This window comes from Pogona vitticeps, chromosome 5 (genome assembly GCF_051106095.1).
Source record: "Pogona vitticeps strain Pit_001003342236 chromosome 5, PviZW2.1, whole genome shotgun sequence".
NCBI lineage: Eukaryota > Metazoa > Chordata > Lepidosauria > Squamata > Agamidae > Pogona > Pogona vitticeps.
This window is the reverse complement of record NC_135787.1, coordinates 184617397-184634142: the sequence shown is the minus strand read 5'-3', so window position 1 is coordinate 184634142 and position 16746 is coordinate 184617397. Positions and strand designations below refer to the sequence as shown.

General features: G+C 44.0%; 1 protein-coding gene across 5 annotated transcripts in view; it reads right to left on the bottom strand.

The window, feature by feature from the left end:
• Positions 1–16746, bottom strand: part of PDE3A (phosphodiesterase 3A) — a 314647-nt gene that overhangs the window by 39684 nt on the left and 258217 nt on the right. For all 5 annotated transcript variants that reach the window (XM_072999742.2, XM_072999743.2, XM_020811330.3 and 2 more), the window contains 4 exons: positions 11196–11453; positions 9844–9998; positions 5801–5919; positions 2717–2936 (listed from right to left, as the gene is read on the bottom strand). In XM_072999742.2, coding sequence (XP_072855843.2) covers positions 2717–2936; positions 5801–5919; positions 9844–9998; positions 11196–11453 — 752 coding nt within the window. The remainder of the gene's footprint in view (positions 1–2716; positions 2937–5800; positions 5920–9843; positions 9999–11195; positions 11454–16746) is intronic.

The window sequence follows — 16746 nt, the reverse complement described above, 5'->3', positions numbered from 1 at the left end:
ATAGGCTTGGTACAGGTGGGGGCAATCCAGAACACCAAATAGAGCTATTTCTCAGCTTTCTGAATGCACCAAGCTAAATCCTATTTTAATCCTGGTTAGATCAGACCCCCTGAAATGAATACAACTGGTTAGTCAATGCTAATGTAAGTCTCACAGATTTCAATAGGCATACTATAACTAGCATTAAAATTGGAGCTAGGATACAGGAGGTCAGCCTGATGTGCTGAACAATCCAACATGGGATGGAAAAATTGCTTTAGAGAGCCTTGTGGGTTATGTCTTTAAAGTTTGGGTGGTGATACGGTTGAATCGACAGAAATCCAGGCCTTCCTATAACACCTCAGTCTTCTGCCGGTCTAGCCCAGCATTTTCTGTTTTCCCTTTTCTGACCTTGGAGGTCTGCACTTGCCTTCCGAATATGCATTCCCACATTTTTCTTTCTGAAGTCTTCTTAAAGTGAAAAAGGCCCATTTCATCATCTTTTGTTGTTGTTTAGTCGTGTCCGACTCTTCGTGATCCCATGGACCAGAGCACGCCAGGCCCACCTGTCTTCCACTGCCTCCTGGAGTTGGGTCAAGTTCATGTTGGACGCTTCGATGACACTGTCCAACCATCTCGTCCTCTGTCATCCCCTTCTCCTCTTGCCCTCACTCTTTCCCAACATCAGGGTCTTTTCCAGGGAGTCTTCTCATGAGATGGCCAAAGTATTGGAGTCTCAGCTTCAGGATCATCTAGTAGCCAGCTTTCTCTCTTAAATTCGGTACTTTGAGGGAGCTTGGTGACCCTTTAAAGCCTGGTGCCTGCCCACTAGGGGACAAAAGGAGATACTTCCTGAGCTCTATTTTCCCAAGATCTGGGTCGGAGGATGTTACACTTGAGGTTCTGGGGATTGCCTCTGGTCCTTGGCCCTCATATTCCCCAATCCTCCTTTAAAGACTAACTTTTAATCATTACTGAACTGTCTAGAAATGCTCTATTTGATTATGCCATTTTTTTTTGTCTGAAGTTGCTATAGGTTGTTCTAAGTATGCTTCCCCATGGAACAGTGGCAGACAAATAAACTGAGGATGTTAATGATGAAGATCATTTTAATAAATAAAGCAGACTTAAGTGTTCTAGGCTGAGTATTTCTCAGTTATCTGAAACTAATCTGCCAATACCGATGGTGCAAAAAAAGCTAATTAGAGCTTTTCACACATTCTCTCTCTTTCAGAACATGTTTGCACATTGCATATATTTAACCAGACAAGAGATGGTTAGCACATATATCACAGACATGATATCAATTAGTCTTACTGGGAAATTGCACAAATATCTGGAACAGTGCTGGAAGAAACCATTAGGCATATTTCATTTCAGCAAAGTAATCTGGGAGGAATTAATTCAAGATGTGAGTTGCCCGAGGGAACCGCACAGTCCCCAAGAACCATTCTGAGTGCCTGAAATATTTCTCAATTATTTTGTAACAACATTCTGCAGCAGCTGCATTCAGAGAAGTTCTTGTACTTCTTCTGTGAAATAGGCACCACTTTAAATCCAAAATCTGAGCTTGCCATTTGCAGGAAGTAACTAGCCTGCCATGGGAACCAATTCCTTCTTTCTCGTTGTTCCCAGACTCTGGAACTCCCTCCCACAAGAACTTAGGCTGGCCCCATTCCTTGCTGACGTTCTGCAAGCAGACAAAGACCTTTCTCTTCAGGCAGGCTTTGCCTTAATGACTGGCTCCTGGAGTGGGGTTTTAAAATGGCTTGTTGTGCCTTGTTGCTTTAGATGTGTTTCTGGCGTTGATTTTGTTTACCATTTTTAATGCGGAATTTGTTTGCTTCTTTTAAAATATTTGTATACTTAACTGTTTTTAGCTTTTAAATATTATCTTTTAGTGAAGTAAGTCACTTTGGGTCCCTAGAGTCCACTACTGGCCTTATGGGGCCAATTTAAAATGATAGATTATGGGGAACATGGGTGTGTGTGTGTGTTGGAGAGCAGGTGGCTGGCCAAACCTGTGACTGCCACAGCTAAGCGAGAACTAATAGGTGGAGTTCTCGGGTCTCAAACCAACACTACAAAGACAGGCTTCAAGAGTGGAGACGGCTGTGTGAAAACCTAGGACCTAGCAGTCCATTTCCAGGCACAGTCTGAAGTGCTAGTTAAGACCTATAAAAAGGCCAACACAACTTGAATCTAGGCTAACTAAAATGCCATATTCTCCCATACAGCCCTTTCTGGGCTTTGAGATCTGCAGGAGAGCCCCCCTTCCCGTCTCGTGATCTCACCAACTTCAGAAGCCTATCTAAGGGGGACGTGAGAGAGGTTCCTTCCAACTTCAAGAACCCTTTGCTAACAGGTGTTAACTTTGGCACCTCTTTGCCATCCCTTCCAAAGGATAGCAGTGCTTTGGCAATGAGCAGCCTTAAAAATCACAAGATCTTAACCGATTTACCCCCTTTTATTTAGTTTTCATTTTTCTTTTTAAATAAAAAGCAAAGCATGCTGCTTATTCACTGTCCCATAGAGCTTAAAGCACTCTCTGAGCAGTTTACAATTTAATAATGCAGGCTACACATTGCACCCCCAGTCAGCTGGGTACTTGATTGACTGACCTTAGACGGAGGAGGAAGAGGAGGAGGAAGGGAGGGAAGGAAGGAAGGAAGGAAAGGAAGGAAGGGGCACATATGGATGCATAGCCATTTAAACAACTGCCCATAGAGTCTCTTACCTGCTGCACACAACAGGTGTGGCCACCACAGGCTCCGCCAAGGGAGGTGCACTCTGAGTGCAACTTAGAGCCCTGTGTGGCTTGATGGTTTGCTTAGTGGCAGTGACGGTTGACTCTGGGAATTCTTCGTTGGCAGTTTTGCTGATTGGACTGCTGGCTGGAGTGCCCACGAGAGGCGAATGGCTTGGGGAGGTAAGCGGCGAAATATTTGGGGGGATACCTAGTCAGAGAAAAACAAGAATTACATTTTTCAAATATGACAGTTTGTGAGTTGGACATGAAGATGCAGATCGTCTAGTCTGGGGGGGGGGCTGGCAAACTGTGGCATGCCAGAAATGGTGGGGTCATAACTTATCCAACAGAACCATTGTTGGGAACTCCAGCCCAGCCAGTAAGTGCCAATTTTACAAGGGCAATACATCAATTTTCATTTTTAATCTGAGTTTTAATCTGAATTTTATGAAAGGTGCAGAATCCTAGTCCCAAAACTAGGTGTATTCCAGGAAGCTAGGTCCTGTATCTTAGCCCAATAGTTCCCAATCTTGGGTCCTCCGATGTTCTTGGAGTAAAATTCCCAGAAGCCATCACCACTAGTGGTGCTGGTTAAAATTTCTAAGAGCTGTAGAACATCTGGGGAACCCAAGGCTGGGAACTACTGTCTTAGCCCAAAAGTACATTCAGTACTTTGGACAGCTCAATAAATGTACAGATTTACACCATCAGTGTCTCCAGAAACTGGAGTCACCTTCCTCCAGTAACAAAACCTGGAGTCACCAGCCTCTAGCAAACTCTGGAGGGTCTGCCCCTGATCTGTTGCAACTCCCTCAGCACTATGTCTTTTACCTAGCAGTGGCCTCCAGGGTCTCTGGCATGAGTCCTCCTTTGCTCAGCTTCCCTACATCTTTTTTTTTAACTTCTGATGCCAGGGACTGCATCTGGCACCTTTGAAGAACGAAGCATGCATTCTGTGAACAAGCTTTCGTCTCATCCTGTACACCATGAGAGACCTTAGTGGGACTAAGGACCATTTTTTAAAAGGTTGGTCAGCAGTCTAAAGACCAGACTTTCAAGATGGAGGTCCATGAGGTGAGTTTGTGGGGGAGGGAGATGAATTTGCACATTTAATTTGGGATGGAGGTATAGGGATTGCTACAATGCTTTTTTTTTAAAAAAAAAAAACAGAAATATGAATATATTTTATCCTTAAAAATCATCTCACATCATCTAATGGCCAATGGTCATGGGGCTTCCTCATATGTGCCTGGAGTTCCTCATAATATGGCAAATTTGACCCCTGTATCTCCTAGAAGGGATAAGTCAAAACCACTCTTCCTTTTCCCGTTTTTCCCCCCAATCGCATGTACATGGAGGTCTCACTACACCCAGTGTGGTGTAGTGGATAAAGTAACAGACTAGGATTCAGGAGGCCTGGGTTTGAATCCCCAGTTGTTGTAAGTCCGTTCTGATTTGGTGGCATATGACAACAACAACAACAACAACAACAACAACAACAACAACAACAACAACAACAACAACAACAACAACAACAACAACAACAACAACATTTCAAGGAAAATTGCAGGCCTGAGCAGAATGGAGTGTATTAATGAGAAGCCATAATGATCAGGTGTGCTGAAACTGAGTCAGGATGACTCAGCAGAGATGATGTATATGTTCTGTATATGTATATATGTACGATTGTACAGTTAGTTATATCTTCACCTGCTTGAAGATCACATCTACTCGTTATGCTGCCAGACTGCTATAAATATTGCTGTAAATACACTTTGCTGAAGGAAATGCTGCTGGACTATGTGTGAGTTATTCCTGGACTGCCTGAACCGCCAAATACTTTGCTAAAACCGTGATTTCCGCTGAGAAAGCTGACACCACCACCACAACAACAACAACAACATGGAGGTCTAGGGAAGCCCAAAGAGGCTGGAGGGGGCAAAATAACTTTGGAAAACACATTTTGTTCATCCCTTATTTCAAAGGTTTCAAAAGCTAGTTTCTCCAACCAGTGGATGGCTGGATGCTGCACCATCATATTTGACTAAAACGTAATTCTATCTCATAGTCACGTGTTTTTGACAAACACCCTGACCTCGTTGAAAACAATAGTCATTGAAAGCAATGGTGGCTTCTTTCTGGGATAATTAAAGCTCTTTGAAGGTTTCTCCTGTGAGTCCATCTAGCCCATGAATCCTTTGTTCTCCTCACCAAATGGGACACAACCCTTCACAACTATGGCTGGCGATTTGCTACAAAGCTGATGTGACTGCTATTAAGGGTCTCCGTGAGCTATGACTCTTGCTTCTACAAGAGATAAAATTTCATGTCCACTGGTTTGGATTCAGATGGTAGGTTAAATGGAAGTTCATCTACTGTAAAAACTTTTGAGTGTTTTTCTCATGGATACACAGCAGGGGAGGGGCAGAGAGAAGCCCGTGAAAATCTGAAGCTCATTCAGATTATTTGCTGTAATGGAAGTTGTGGTATAGAGCAGTCTTTTGAAACCCACTACCCTCCAGATATGGTGAATTACAACGCCTGCCACCCGAGCCATATCTGCAGAGATCCCAGTAGGGCAAAGCTATTTAGTGTTATTTTTTTGAACACGGCCATGATCTCCTGCACAGCATCAACTCTGGCACAAAAACATGTAATGACGACAGGGGCTCTGGAGAAAGGATGTAGAAGAGACTTCCACCTTTCAGAGGATCAAGTCAGTGTGTGAAGCTAATGCTTTTGGCCTTCCAGCTGTTGCTTAATCCAAGGTACAACCTGAGATGGATTGACACAATAAAGGAATCCAGGAACTTGAGCCGACTGACAATATCCTATGGTGGCCACTTAATTCATAAGGCTGCTGTAAGTCGAATTGACCTGATGGCACAGAACAACAACATGAACACGCAGCAGATTATTCTTACTAAAATATTTGGTCAAGGAGTACACTCACAACCCCATGGGTCCCATTAGGAATCCAGAACACCACTTCATTTGAGACCCTGCTGGCCTGTTTGGCCAAGTCAAATTTAATGGAAAACCCAGCACGCCGATAGGTCTGAGAGAGCTCACCCCCTTGTCGATTTGGCCTTTTGGAATTCAGATGGTTGGCAGCAGACATTGCATAGGAGGTGGAGAACGATCTACTTTTGGAGATCGCCATCAGGAGGGGATTGTTCCACGGATCAGAGCTGTGGGAACAAAGCAGGCGTCAACACAAATCTTAATATGTATCCGGGAGCCAAGACAAAGTTCAGATAGATGCTCAAAATCCCAAGAACATGGAGCCCTCCTGGATTAGACCAAACACCTATCTAGCCCAGCACTCCGTTTTCCACTGGGAATGATCAGGTGAGCTCACAAAGAGGGCATGAGGGCTTATCAGCTGATATTCTGAAGCACTGTCCTCTGAACATAGCAGTAAAATACAGCCATCCTGATTACTATCTGCTGAGATCTTTACCCTCCATGTCACTGGGCACCCATAGTATGCGTAGGCGACATATGGAGAAACCTATCAGCTTTGCCTTCTTGCACATTTATATTTTGAAGCAGTATAACTACTCTAATACAGGGTGGATCACTCCGCACCTACTTGTCCCATAGGTGTTAAAGAAGTATTTGAGACACAAGATGTAGTAACCTCAGTTCAGCACTAACATGAATTAGGTAAAGGTAAAGGTTCCCCTTGACATTTAGTCAGTCGTGTCTGACTCTAGGGGGTGGTGCTCATCCCCGTCTCCAAGCCATAGAGCCAGCATTTGTCCGAAGACAGTTTCTGTTGTCACGTGGCCAGCACGACTTAGGCATGGAACGCCATTACCTTCCCACCAAGGTGGTACCTATTTATCTACTCGCATTTGCATGCTTTTGAACTGCTAGGTTGGTGAGGAGTTGGAACAAAGCAACGGGAGCTCACTCCGTCGTGTGGATTCAATCTTACAGCTGGTGGTCTTCTGACCCTGCAGCACAGAGGCTTCTGCGGTTTAGCCCACAGCGTCCCATCTAACATGAATTATAGGGATTCTATTTTTTCAGACTGTTAAGTATTAAGCACTTTAAGTTCTCAGCCTCAAGAGACAGTTGTGCTGTCTCCTGCATTCGTGTATTTTCAAGCTTTGTTCCCCTGCCTCATCCTGAATATGAAGAAAGTTGGGACTTCGGTAGGTTTTAATCATACAATAGACGGAAATGATATTCCTACCAATCTCTAGTCTAGGCCTTGATCATTGACCAACCTGAGCTTGCTCGTCCTGTTTTAAACCCTTGAAGACATGGGTGGGCAAAGTGGAGGCCTCCAAATGCTGCCAGATGTAGCATCTTGCATTTTGGCTATGGCTAATGGAAGATGCACTCCCAACAACATTTTGAGAGCCACACTTTGAAAATCCTACAGGAAGGTTTGCACCTAGCACATGACAGCTTTTGTCATCATCCCAATTCATACAAGGAGCACTTCTGACATTCTTGAGGTCTCCTTGATGGCTTGGGATATTGAACATCATTGCCTAACCTATCCAGAGGGCACCTGTCAGAGAAGACCGGTTGAAATGCTTCAGAATAAATGTATTAATTGAAATAAGACCAAACAATCTAATCAGGAAACTTTGATTTCAGCACTGTTTTGATTGGTCACAATCCCGCCAACAATCATGCAGTTTTAGTGGCAGCAGGTGCCTTCTCAAAGTAAATTGGGCCTTAACAGAGATATACAAAAACATCTAGAAATGAAAAAGGGCCAGCCTGTTGGAGACATAAATGCTATAGCAGACAGATAGGGAGCTGGCTAATTAACAATATATTGGACAGCTATGATTGGATTTGAGAGGAGCTGCTACCTCTGATAACGCAAAAGGCAAGAAAATTGATTTCGCGATCCTAGCAGCTTAGTGGGATGTGAGAATGAACTACCTCTTCCCCCTTGATAATGAAAAGTGTTTTGGATGGAGGAAATGAAAGAGGGATGTAATCCCCCATCAATTTCCCCAAAGCATTAGGATCAGCGTTAGGATCCATCACGGTTGTTAAGGCGTGAGAGGACATAAATCAGGAGAGTTGGTGATATATTTCTGAAGACAAAAGTCACCTTTTCTCCCTGTTGGAAACGCCATCTCTTCCTTTCATTATAGGCTGAACGGGTATCATTAATCCTTGTAGGATAGGCTAAAGATGACAGTTTCAGTCAGTTCTGACACTTGTGGAAGAGCAGTCTTTTGACAGAGAGATGAATTAAAAGCAAAATAGCAGAGTGGCGTTAAAGCTGGTTAACATGTCGAATTTACTGGAAACAATGTTCTGTATAGGGTGCCAAATGGCTGATTACTTTTTTGGTATTTTCTAATCTTATTTTGTTACTCTAAGGCAGGGGTGTCAAACTCAAATTCATCGGGGGCCGCATCAGTAGTTTGGTCCCCATCAAAGGGCCGGTTGTATCTGTAGGTTAACTTGAGCCATTTTTAAAATGAATTTACAAGTGGTGCCTCGCACAACGGGCGCCTCGTAGAGCGATGAATTCGCTCTACGAGGCCGTTTTTGCGATCGCAAACGGTGCCCATATAGGCGGGAAATTTCAGAACGAAGGTTGGTAAGCTGCTCGCTTACCGACCTTCACTTTGTGACCCAACAATCAGCTGTTCCGCGGCTTCAAAATGGCCGCTGGAACAGCCGAAAGGGGCTGGAGCGCAGCGTTTTCGCGCCCTTGGTAAGCAAGGGGAGCGCACGAAAATGCTGCGGAAGCCCTGAAATGGCTGCGCGCAACCATTTCGGGGCTTCCGGCAGCGTTTTCGCGCGCTCCCCTTGCTTACCAAGGTCGTGAAAACGCTGCGCCCCGGCCCCTTTCGGCTGTTCCAGCGGCCATTTTGGACCAGCCGGACAGCTGATGGCAGCCATTTTGGCGCCCTTGTTGTGCGAGGGGAGGGCGTGAAAATGGCTGCCGGCCCCTGGGAAACATCGCACAACGGTGAGTATTCTATGGCAGTGGTCCCCAACCTTGGGCCTCCAGATGTTTTTAAACTACAATTCCCAGAAGCCTTCACCACCACCCCTGCTGGCCAGGACTTCTGGGAGTTGAAGTCCAAGAACATCTGGAGGCCCAAGGTTGGGGACCACTGTTCTATGGCATTGGAACGCATTAAACGCTGTTTAATGCGTTCCAATGCCTTTTTGTGTTCCGTAGTGCGATGTTTCCCACAGCGAAGGTTAATCCGGAACGGATTAACTTCGCTGTGCGGGGCACCACTGTACTCCGTGCAGGCACGGAGTAAATTCATTGGAAAAAAAGGGGGGGAGGCTGCAAGGCTGGCGGCGGCTCCGCGGGCCATCAGACGAGGTCTGGCGGGCCGGATTTGGCCCGCGGGCCTTGTGTTTGACACCCCTGCTCTAAGGTGTCTTGAGTGTCTATCATGCTTCCATGATAGACAGGGCTACAGATGGTTAAAGGACCTGCTTAAAGATACCACTGGACTTTTAAATTTCACAGCAGCCACAGAGCTACACAGCTGTCATCCATGGTCCTGATGGACCTCCAGCCAGTTTGCGCCCTATGGCAAAGCTCCTTCCAGTCTAGCTAGGTGTCTGTGCTGACCTTCCATGAGATATTTTTTGAGAACAATAGCCTCAGTCTTTATGGTTATACCAAGTCATTTAGTGTAGCCTGAAACTGTTCAAAATATCCACAGCTTTTTTGGACTCTATAGCCCAGAATTCCTGGCCAGCAGGGTCAGTTGTGGTCCAAAAGGTAATTTCCCAGGCTCTGGAAATACCTGTTTCTTTTTAAAAAGCCTATATTTTTAATAAAGGGTAGGCAACATACAGCCGATAAGCCAAATGAAACCCAGAGCTGTTAGTGCTCTGTCCTGCAAGCTCGCACTGATAAAAGACACGTATTCTTCAAAATTTGCTGCCGTTATGCTAAAATTTAAAAGCATGTTTGTTTTAATGCATTAAGTCTCCTGCATGTTCTATGCTCATAAAAGACTGATGGGCTATTGAATTTTGGTGGTGCGGTAGGTGGTGTGACTTCATGAGATTGTCCATCCCTTAATTTAAGCCTCTCAGTTTCTATAAAGAACGAAATGGCTTTTGCTCATCTCAAAAACGTGTAACTATTTCCTCACCCGGACGATGAAGTATCATGAAGCTTGATGCTAGCACTCCGGTCTCTTTTCATGGGAGCGGGCTCCAAGGTGGGCAAACCTGTGGCAGAGGTGGTGGTTGTCCACGTGGATGACACGCGCCGCAAAAGACCGGGAGGGAGGCTCTTCCGGATGCGCTAGATAGAAGACAAGGATAATGTTTGATTCTATCCTCTTCCATCCATATTCTCAAATCGTTGTTGGCCTTTCATATTTATTCTCAATCTGAATTTTGCTGGTTTCTTCTTCAGTTCCAAGCGTTTGCACACAGTCATCGAGACCAATGAAACAAACAGCAACATCTTCTTGGGAAGGGGACGCTCCGGCTCCTTTTCACGACATGGATTTTGCACATCACTCACCTGCCCACTCACTGCTAAACAGGAATACTGCAGGTTCTGTTAAAAATACTCCTGGGGGCATTACAAACGGCAAGCCATGATTTTGGTCTGATGAACCAAGGCTTATCCATAAACCATTCTTTATTAGACTGAGATAATTGTACAGTTGGATTAAATCTCAGTCTGAATCCCAATTAAGTCCGAACCGTGGTTCACCAGCCCAGAAATAAGCTATGTACCTGCATACTACAGCCTTTCTTCTCTACTCCTCTATTTGTGTGGTTTCTTATATCGGGGTTTCCCATAACCTCTGAACTCTGAAACCACATTTTAAAGACTCCCAACAACAAAGGGACCAAAACAGAATGGGAACAAGCAGGGACACAACCCACTCTCAGGTAAGTCATCATTTATCAAGCCAAAATAATCACCCCCTGACCAGTTGCTATGATGGTCAGAGCTGGTTGTGATCCCTGCTATTTCACTTTGCTTTGTGGGACCTAGAGCTGTGTTCTTGCCCCCTCCGATTTCCCCTTAAGTTCTAGTAATCACGTAGATATCGACCAGACAAGCACTTCCCTAGAGTAGGAGATGTTTGCTTTATCATATTATCTTTCCCAGTACAAAAGTATATACTGTTCATAAGAGAAGAGGATCTTCCACTCCAAAAGTGTCAATTAAGCCGGTGGTCCCCAACCTTGGGCCTCCAGATGTTCTTGGACTACAACTCCCAGAAGCCTTCACCACCACCTCTGCTGGCCAGGATTTCTGGGAGTTGAAGCCCAAGAACATCTGGAGGCCCAAAGATGGGGACCACTAAATTAAGCAACCAAATAACAGCACTGACATAACCAGCAGTTAACCTACAAAACTTGAACAGAGACCATGCTGTGCTTAAGATGTCCTCTTTACACAATGAAAGATCTGATCTTCCTGCCACAAGAGGCTGAGATGCTACCATATGTCTGGCCATGTTGAAAGGGAGATACATACCTTGGAAATAAGCTTCTCTCCCTTCTCTGAGCTTTCCTCTGAATCAGAGCATGTATAGTTCTCATTGAAGGATGCCAAGGGGTTGACCCTTGGTTTATGAATAGCTTGGAAGGTTAACTGTGTGTTGAGGAGGTTGCTCACAGCTCGCAGGGAGGTGCAGACGTTGGGGGGCAAGGAAGGATCTGCCAGAAGGTCCGTGATGAGTCCATGAGCTTCTCCCATGACAGCAATATCAACTGTAATACTGGTGCCCGAAGACTGGAAGGAGAGAAACCAGAGGCGTGTTAGTGCAAAATGAATATACACCCAGACACATGGAAATTGTTTAATGTGATGGGAAGAAACCAGAGGGATGTACATCTCATAGCAATGGAATGTGAGGTCATCCACGGAAGCTCAATGGGCAGAGTTTTTGGGCGAATGATACAAACTTCTTCACACAGTATATAATTCAGCTGCAGAATGCTCTGCCCCCAAGATGCAGTAATGTACAGTTGCATTCATGTCCTGGTTGTGGACATGAATGCAACTGGCTATTGCAGGAACAGACTGGTTCACTAGATGAACAAATGTTTGGTCTTCTGTAGACACTTCTTGCCTTGACCAAACAACACTGTTATTCTGGCCACTCAGCTTACATCAGCAAATGCAGTTAAAAAAAATATAAGGACGTATAGAAAGCAGCACTCTATGAAAGGACTCATGGATCTATCAAGCTCAGTATTGTCTACACTCCCTGGAAGCTGCTCTCCAGTTTTTTCTGTAGCAGTCTTCCCCAGCATTACTTGGCAATGGTGGCAACTGAATTTCTACACACCAAGTACAGTGGTGCCTCGCATAACGATTTTAATTGGTTCCAAAAAAAAAAAACGTTATGTGAAACATCGTTATGCGAAACACCATTTTCCATAGGAATGCATTGGAAACCGGTTAATCCGTTCCAATAGGAATGGATTGCCATCCTTAAGCGAAAAAACCCATAGGAAACATCGTTAAACGATACAATGTTTCCTCCATTGGAATGTATTGTAGCTGACTCAATACATTTCAATGGCTTTGCGAAGTCAATTTTTGCAAAATTAATTGTGTCATAAAAGGGTCAAAAATGGTTTTAAATGCTTGGATTAGCTTCTGCACCCTCTAAAACGGATGCAAAAGTTAATTTGGCTTTGATCTGACTTTTCGTTAATTAATGGTGAATTTTTTCCCCCCAACTTTTGACAGCTGTCAAAATCTGACAGCTCCATTATTTCCTATGGGGGAAGAAAAAATTCACAAAAAATTAATGAAGACTCAGCAACTGTTCTAAATTCTTGGGTTCGTTAGAGGACCCCCTAAGTCGTGTGCAAACCTGATTTGGCTTTGATCTGAACTTTCGTTAATTTATGGTGAATTGTTTTCTCCCCCATAGGAAAGCATGGAGCTGTCAGATTTTGACAGGTCCATTGGTTCCTATGGGCCGGAAAAAAAAATTAACCATAAATTAACGAAAAGTCAGATCAAAGCCAAATCAGGTTTGCACATGACTTAGAGGGTCCTCTAAAGAATCCAAGCATTTAGAACCGTTTTTGACCCTTCAAAGACACTTTTTTAATTGAAAAAAAACATCGTTAAGTGAAGCAGGGGACCTAAAATCGCATTCGTTATGCGAAGCATGGTCCCAAACTTCGCTAAGCGAAAATCGCCCATAGGAAACATCGTTATACGGTGCATATTAGTTTCTAAAAAAACACATCATTATGCGAATTAATCGCTAAACGAGGCAATCGTTAAGCGAGGCACCACTGTATGTGCTGAACTACAGCCCTTCCCAGAAGACCATTTACTGTTACATCCAGTATATTAGAAACCTCAGCATCCTCCTGGCTTACTAATTAAAGAGGTTGATATGGCCCACACTTCTTGCATTGACCAAACAACACTATACTGCCTTGGAGCCAGTGACATCCAGTTCAGCTCTCATACAGAAGGATGTATCTCATTTTCATGGGAGTCCATATTAGGGTGTATGTGGTCGCCTGCTTCCAATCTGTGTTGGAACACACCCCAATTCGGTCCAGAAGGATTTGGGTAATCCATTTGTGGTCTCGGTTCAAACTGCTTTGTAAATCTGCTTCTCCTAGTACAGTGGGGTCTTGACTTGAGAACTTAATCCGTATTGGAAGGTGGTTCTCAAGTCAAAAAGTCTGTAGGTCAAGTCTCCATTGACCTACAGTGCATTGAAAACCGATTAATCCCGTAACAGGCCGTTTTTGTTCCATTTTGGTTTTTTTCTGGTCTGTAAGTCAATTCTCAGGCTGCAAGTCAAACCTAAATTTTGCGGCCAGAGAAGTCTGTAACTCAAAAAGTCTGTAAGTCAAGCTGTCTGTAAGTCAAGGGTCCACTGTAAATGAATCTGGCATTCCTCGTTGATTCAGACTCCATACAGATTACTTTGAATCAGGCCAGTTCTCATCAGAATTTGGAAATTTTCCAGGTCTGGTGCATAACCCCAGTTTAATATTCACGTCTTCTGGGCTCCAAAGTGCCAGTATACTTCATATCTTTTTTAAAAAAAGAAAAGATTTTTGGCCCATATGATTCAAGAAGATATAACAATGCTTCTAGAAGTTGCATCTCTTCATTCTGGTCTTGACAGAGGTGAGCTTTAACTGCCACTTGTGCACTTATTTATCCACTGATGTAAGGATTTATCAAACCTTAAGACAGCAGGAATTTGGCCAGCAGAGAAACACCCACAGCATACCAACACTGGCTTTTCCACATAATCTATCGATCAAGCTTTCCTACTGACCGCAAAGCAAAACCAAGAAAAGGCAAGAGGAGAGCAGGTTACCCCTGACTATAGGATATTGACATGCAAAGCGAAAACTGAGGAACAGGCAAGCAGCTGTGTCTGGCTTGTCTTTCAGTTTTATAGAATTAACAGGCCAACAATAAATCATGATTTGATAGAGTTTCCAAGTCACATCATGAACTCTCTGGTGAAGAGTCTTAAAACAAAATTAAAAGTAAACACAGCTCTCCTCCTCTCTCTCTCCCACCACCTCTCCTTTCACTTCTTTAATTTCCAAAAGGCCCAGAGTAGTACATGCTGGCAAGTTTCTTGGGAAATTGTTGGTTATTTTAGACCATGCACCATGCAGTTTTCAACAGAGATTTTCAGCCAAAGGTTTAGCGGGGGGGGGGGGGGAGAGAGGGGAACGTGACTTGCACACATTTGTTTGGGAGAATTCTCCAAAGGGGCCGGTCCTTGTGAGAAAAGAAAAGTTACTGACTTCTTCACAGTCAAAGGATGCTCTGGGGATTTGTGCCCCCCTCCCCAAACTCCCCAAAACTTACAGGGCAGTTGCTGTGACTGGTGTCGAAGTGACCCAGCGACGTTGTATGGAAACTATTCGGTTACAATTTCGGTTTTGTTTCAAAAACTGCATCGCTTGTTTCCTGCTATTGCTGCAAAGAGGCAGGCACAGAAAGAGACTATTCTCTCCTCGTAGAAGCACCGCTGCTTATAACGCTAGAGAAACACTAACTTGCTGAAGGACAAACATGAGCAAGCTTCCTGGGCAATTTTTTAGCAGGGAGCTTCTGTTAAGATAGTGTAGACATGGTCTAGAGGGGCGGGGTAAAAATCCAATCAATCAATCAATCAATCAATCAATCAATAGCACAGTGGTTTGAGTGTTAGACTGGGCCTCGGGAGATCCAGGCCCCAACAAACCATGGATCTCACCTTGAGCAAGAGATGAGTTTGCTCTTCTGCAATCATAGAGAAAACAAAGACTTCACTAGATGTGCATGCCTCTCCTTCCCTCCCTCCCTCTCCATGGGTGTATGTGTGTTGACCAGATCTTGTAAATTCCTTTCTTTGGATCTCAGCACTCAGGATCCTACAACCAGAATGTCCATTGACCATACTATGGTCCAAAAAGAGGTACTTCTGCAAGCTGTAGAATGGATGCACGCATGTCAACGTTCCTTCTAATTTTCCGCCCGGCGGGGTGGGGCTCTGCCCCTTAAGCGTGCAACTTCACCTCCTGTGTGGGATTTCATTGCGACTGGAATGAAAGGGATGGGAAACTGTCACTGTGTGTGCGTGGAGGAAGAGCCCTGCGTGGAGCGAGGATGGAGGCCTGCACTCGCAGGGGTGTGCCTTAGAGTGAACCTTGACATATTGACAAGCACGTGTAGACATCCTTCAGTCTCGAGAGACTCTGGTAATCCGCGTACATCTGTGTCTACATGAACAATTGTGTATTGCCTTTCTTCACCTTAAAGAAGCCTCTGTCTTTTCCCAATTTGATGAAAAACACATAAACAGCACGCTTTTGCTTTTTTATATATCTTCAAGAACTAATAATTTTTTGTATGGTTGGAAGTTGCCATCCAGATCCCCTTAATCCTTCATGTTGAATTTGAGAGATGGAGAGAAAAGATGCAACGCTGCCGCCCCCCCCCAAAAGAACTGCAAACAATCCTACAACTATTTAGCTATTTTAAAGAGAGAGAGAGAGAAATAATGATTTTTTTAAAAAAACCCTGCTTCCCTTTTCTTTCAGTGGGGCAGATGGGAGGAATTACACATTCCGTAACGGGCTCAATTTTACTTTAAATTACACATTGAGTTTAGAGTGATTCCCTGTTTGAGAATCTGCTCTTTGTTTCCTTTATGGATGCTTCCATTCTTGAAACCCAGATGGTTAGAAATTGGGGATTTGAAACAGACAGAGATGAGTGGGGGTGGAAACAAGGGAACAATAGCAACTATCTCTATTTTGAACTTGAATTGGATCATGCAGCAGATGGAAGCCTAAAGGAAGAGGAAAAGAGATGTGTTGGAAGGACATAATTTCAATGTGTACTAATATGGACACAGAAGAGCCTTTGGAAGCATGAATCAGGGCAGTGAAAAGTGGCATGGGTAAGAAAAAGGTTTCGTTGGGATCTGAACACAAAGGCAGCATTTTTGGACTTCCTGAGGTTGACTGTGAGAAGAACTGCACCTTGCCCCAAGAATTCAAACATTTGTGAGCCTTTTTTAACCCTCAGAAACAAGGTGCCCACTAAACAACAGATGTTTATTTTAAAATGTGAATAGCTAAAAAGGCGTCTGATACAATGCAGTCCAACATGAAATTGTGAAGAGGAAAGTAGTGTAACATAAGTGTGAAGAAAGATAGCATATTAAATAAAACACAAAATGCAGCATCCACACCACAATTAAAGAACATGAGAGACACTGCAGATTAAAATAAGCAGAAAAATCGGCAGTAGCTGAATATGCCCTAAAACAAGCTGGACATGAAATTCTATTTCAAAATACAGAAGTACTGGACAGCACCAGCAATCATTATGTTAGACTACGTAGGGAAGCCATTGAAATCCACAAACACCAGCAGAGTTTCAAAAAAAGAGAAGAAAGTCTAAAACTCAGCAAAGCCTGGCTCCCAGAACTGAAAAATACAGCCTGCAAAAGGTCAACGAACTGTACCCAGCTACAAGGACCAGTGATCACTGTACACAAAAAACCAGCTAACGACACCCATCCATC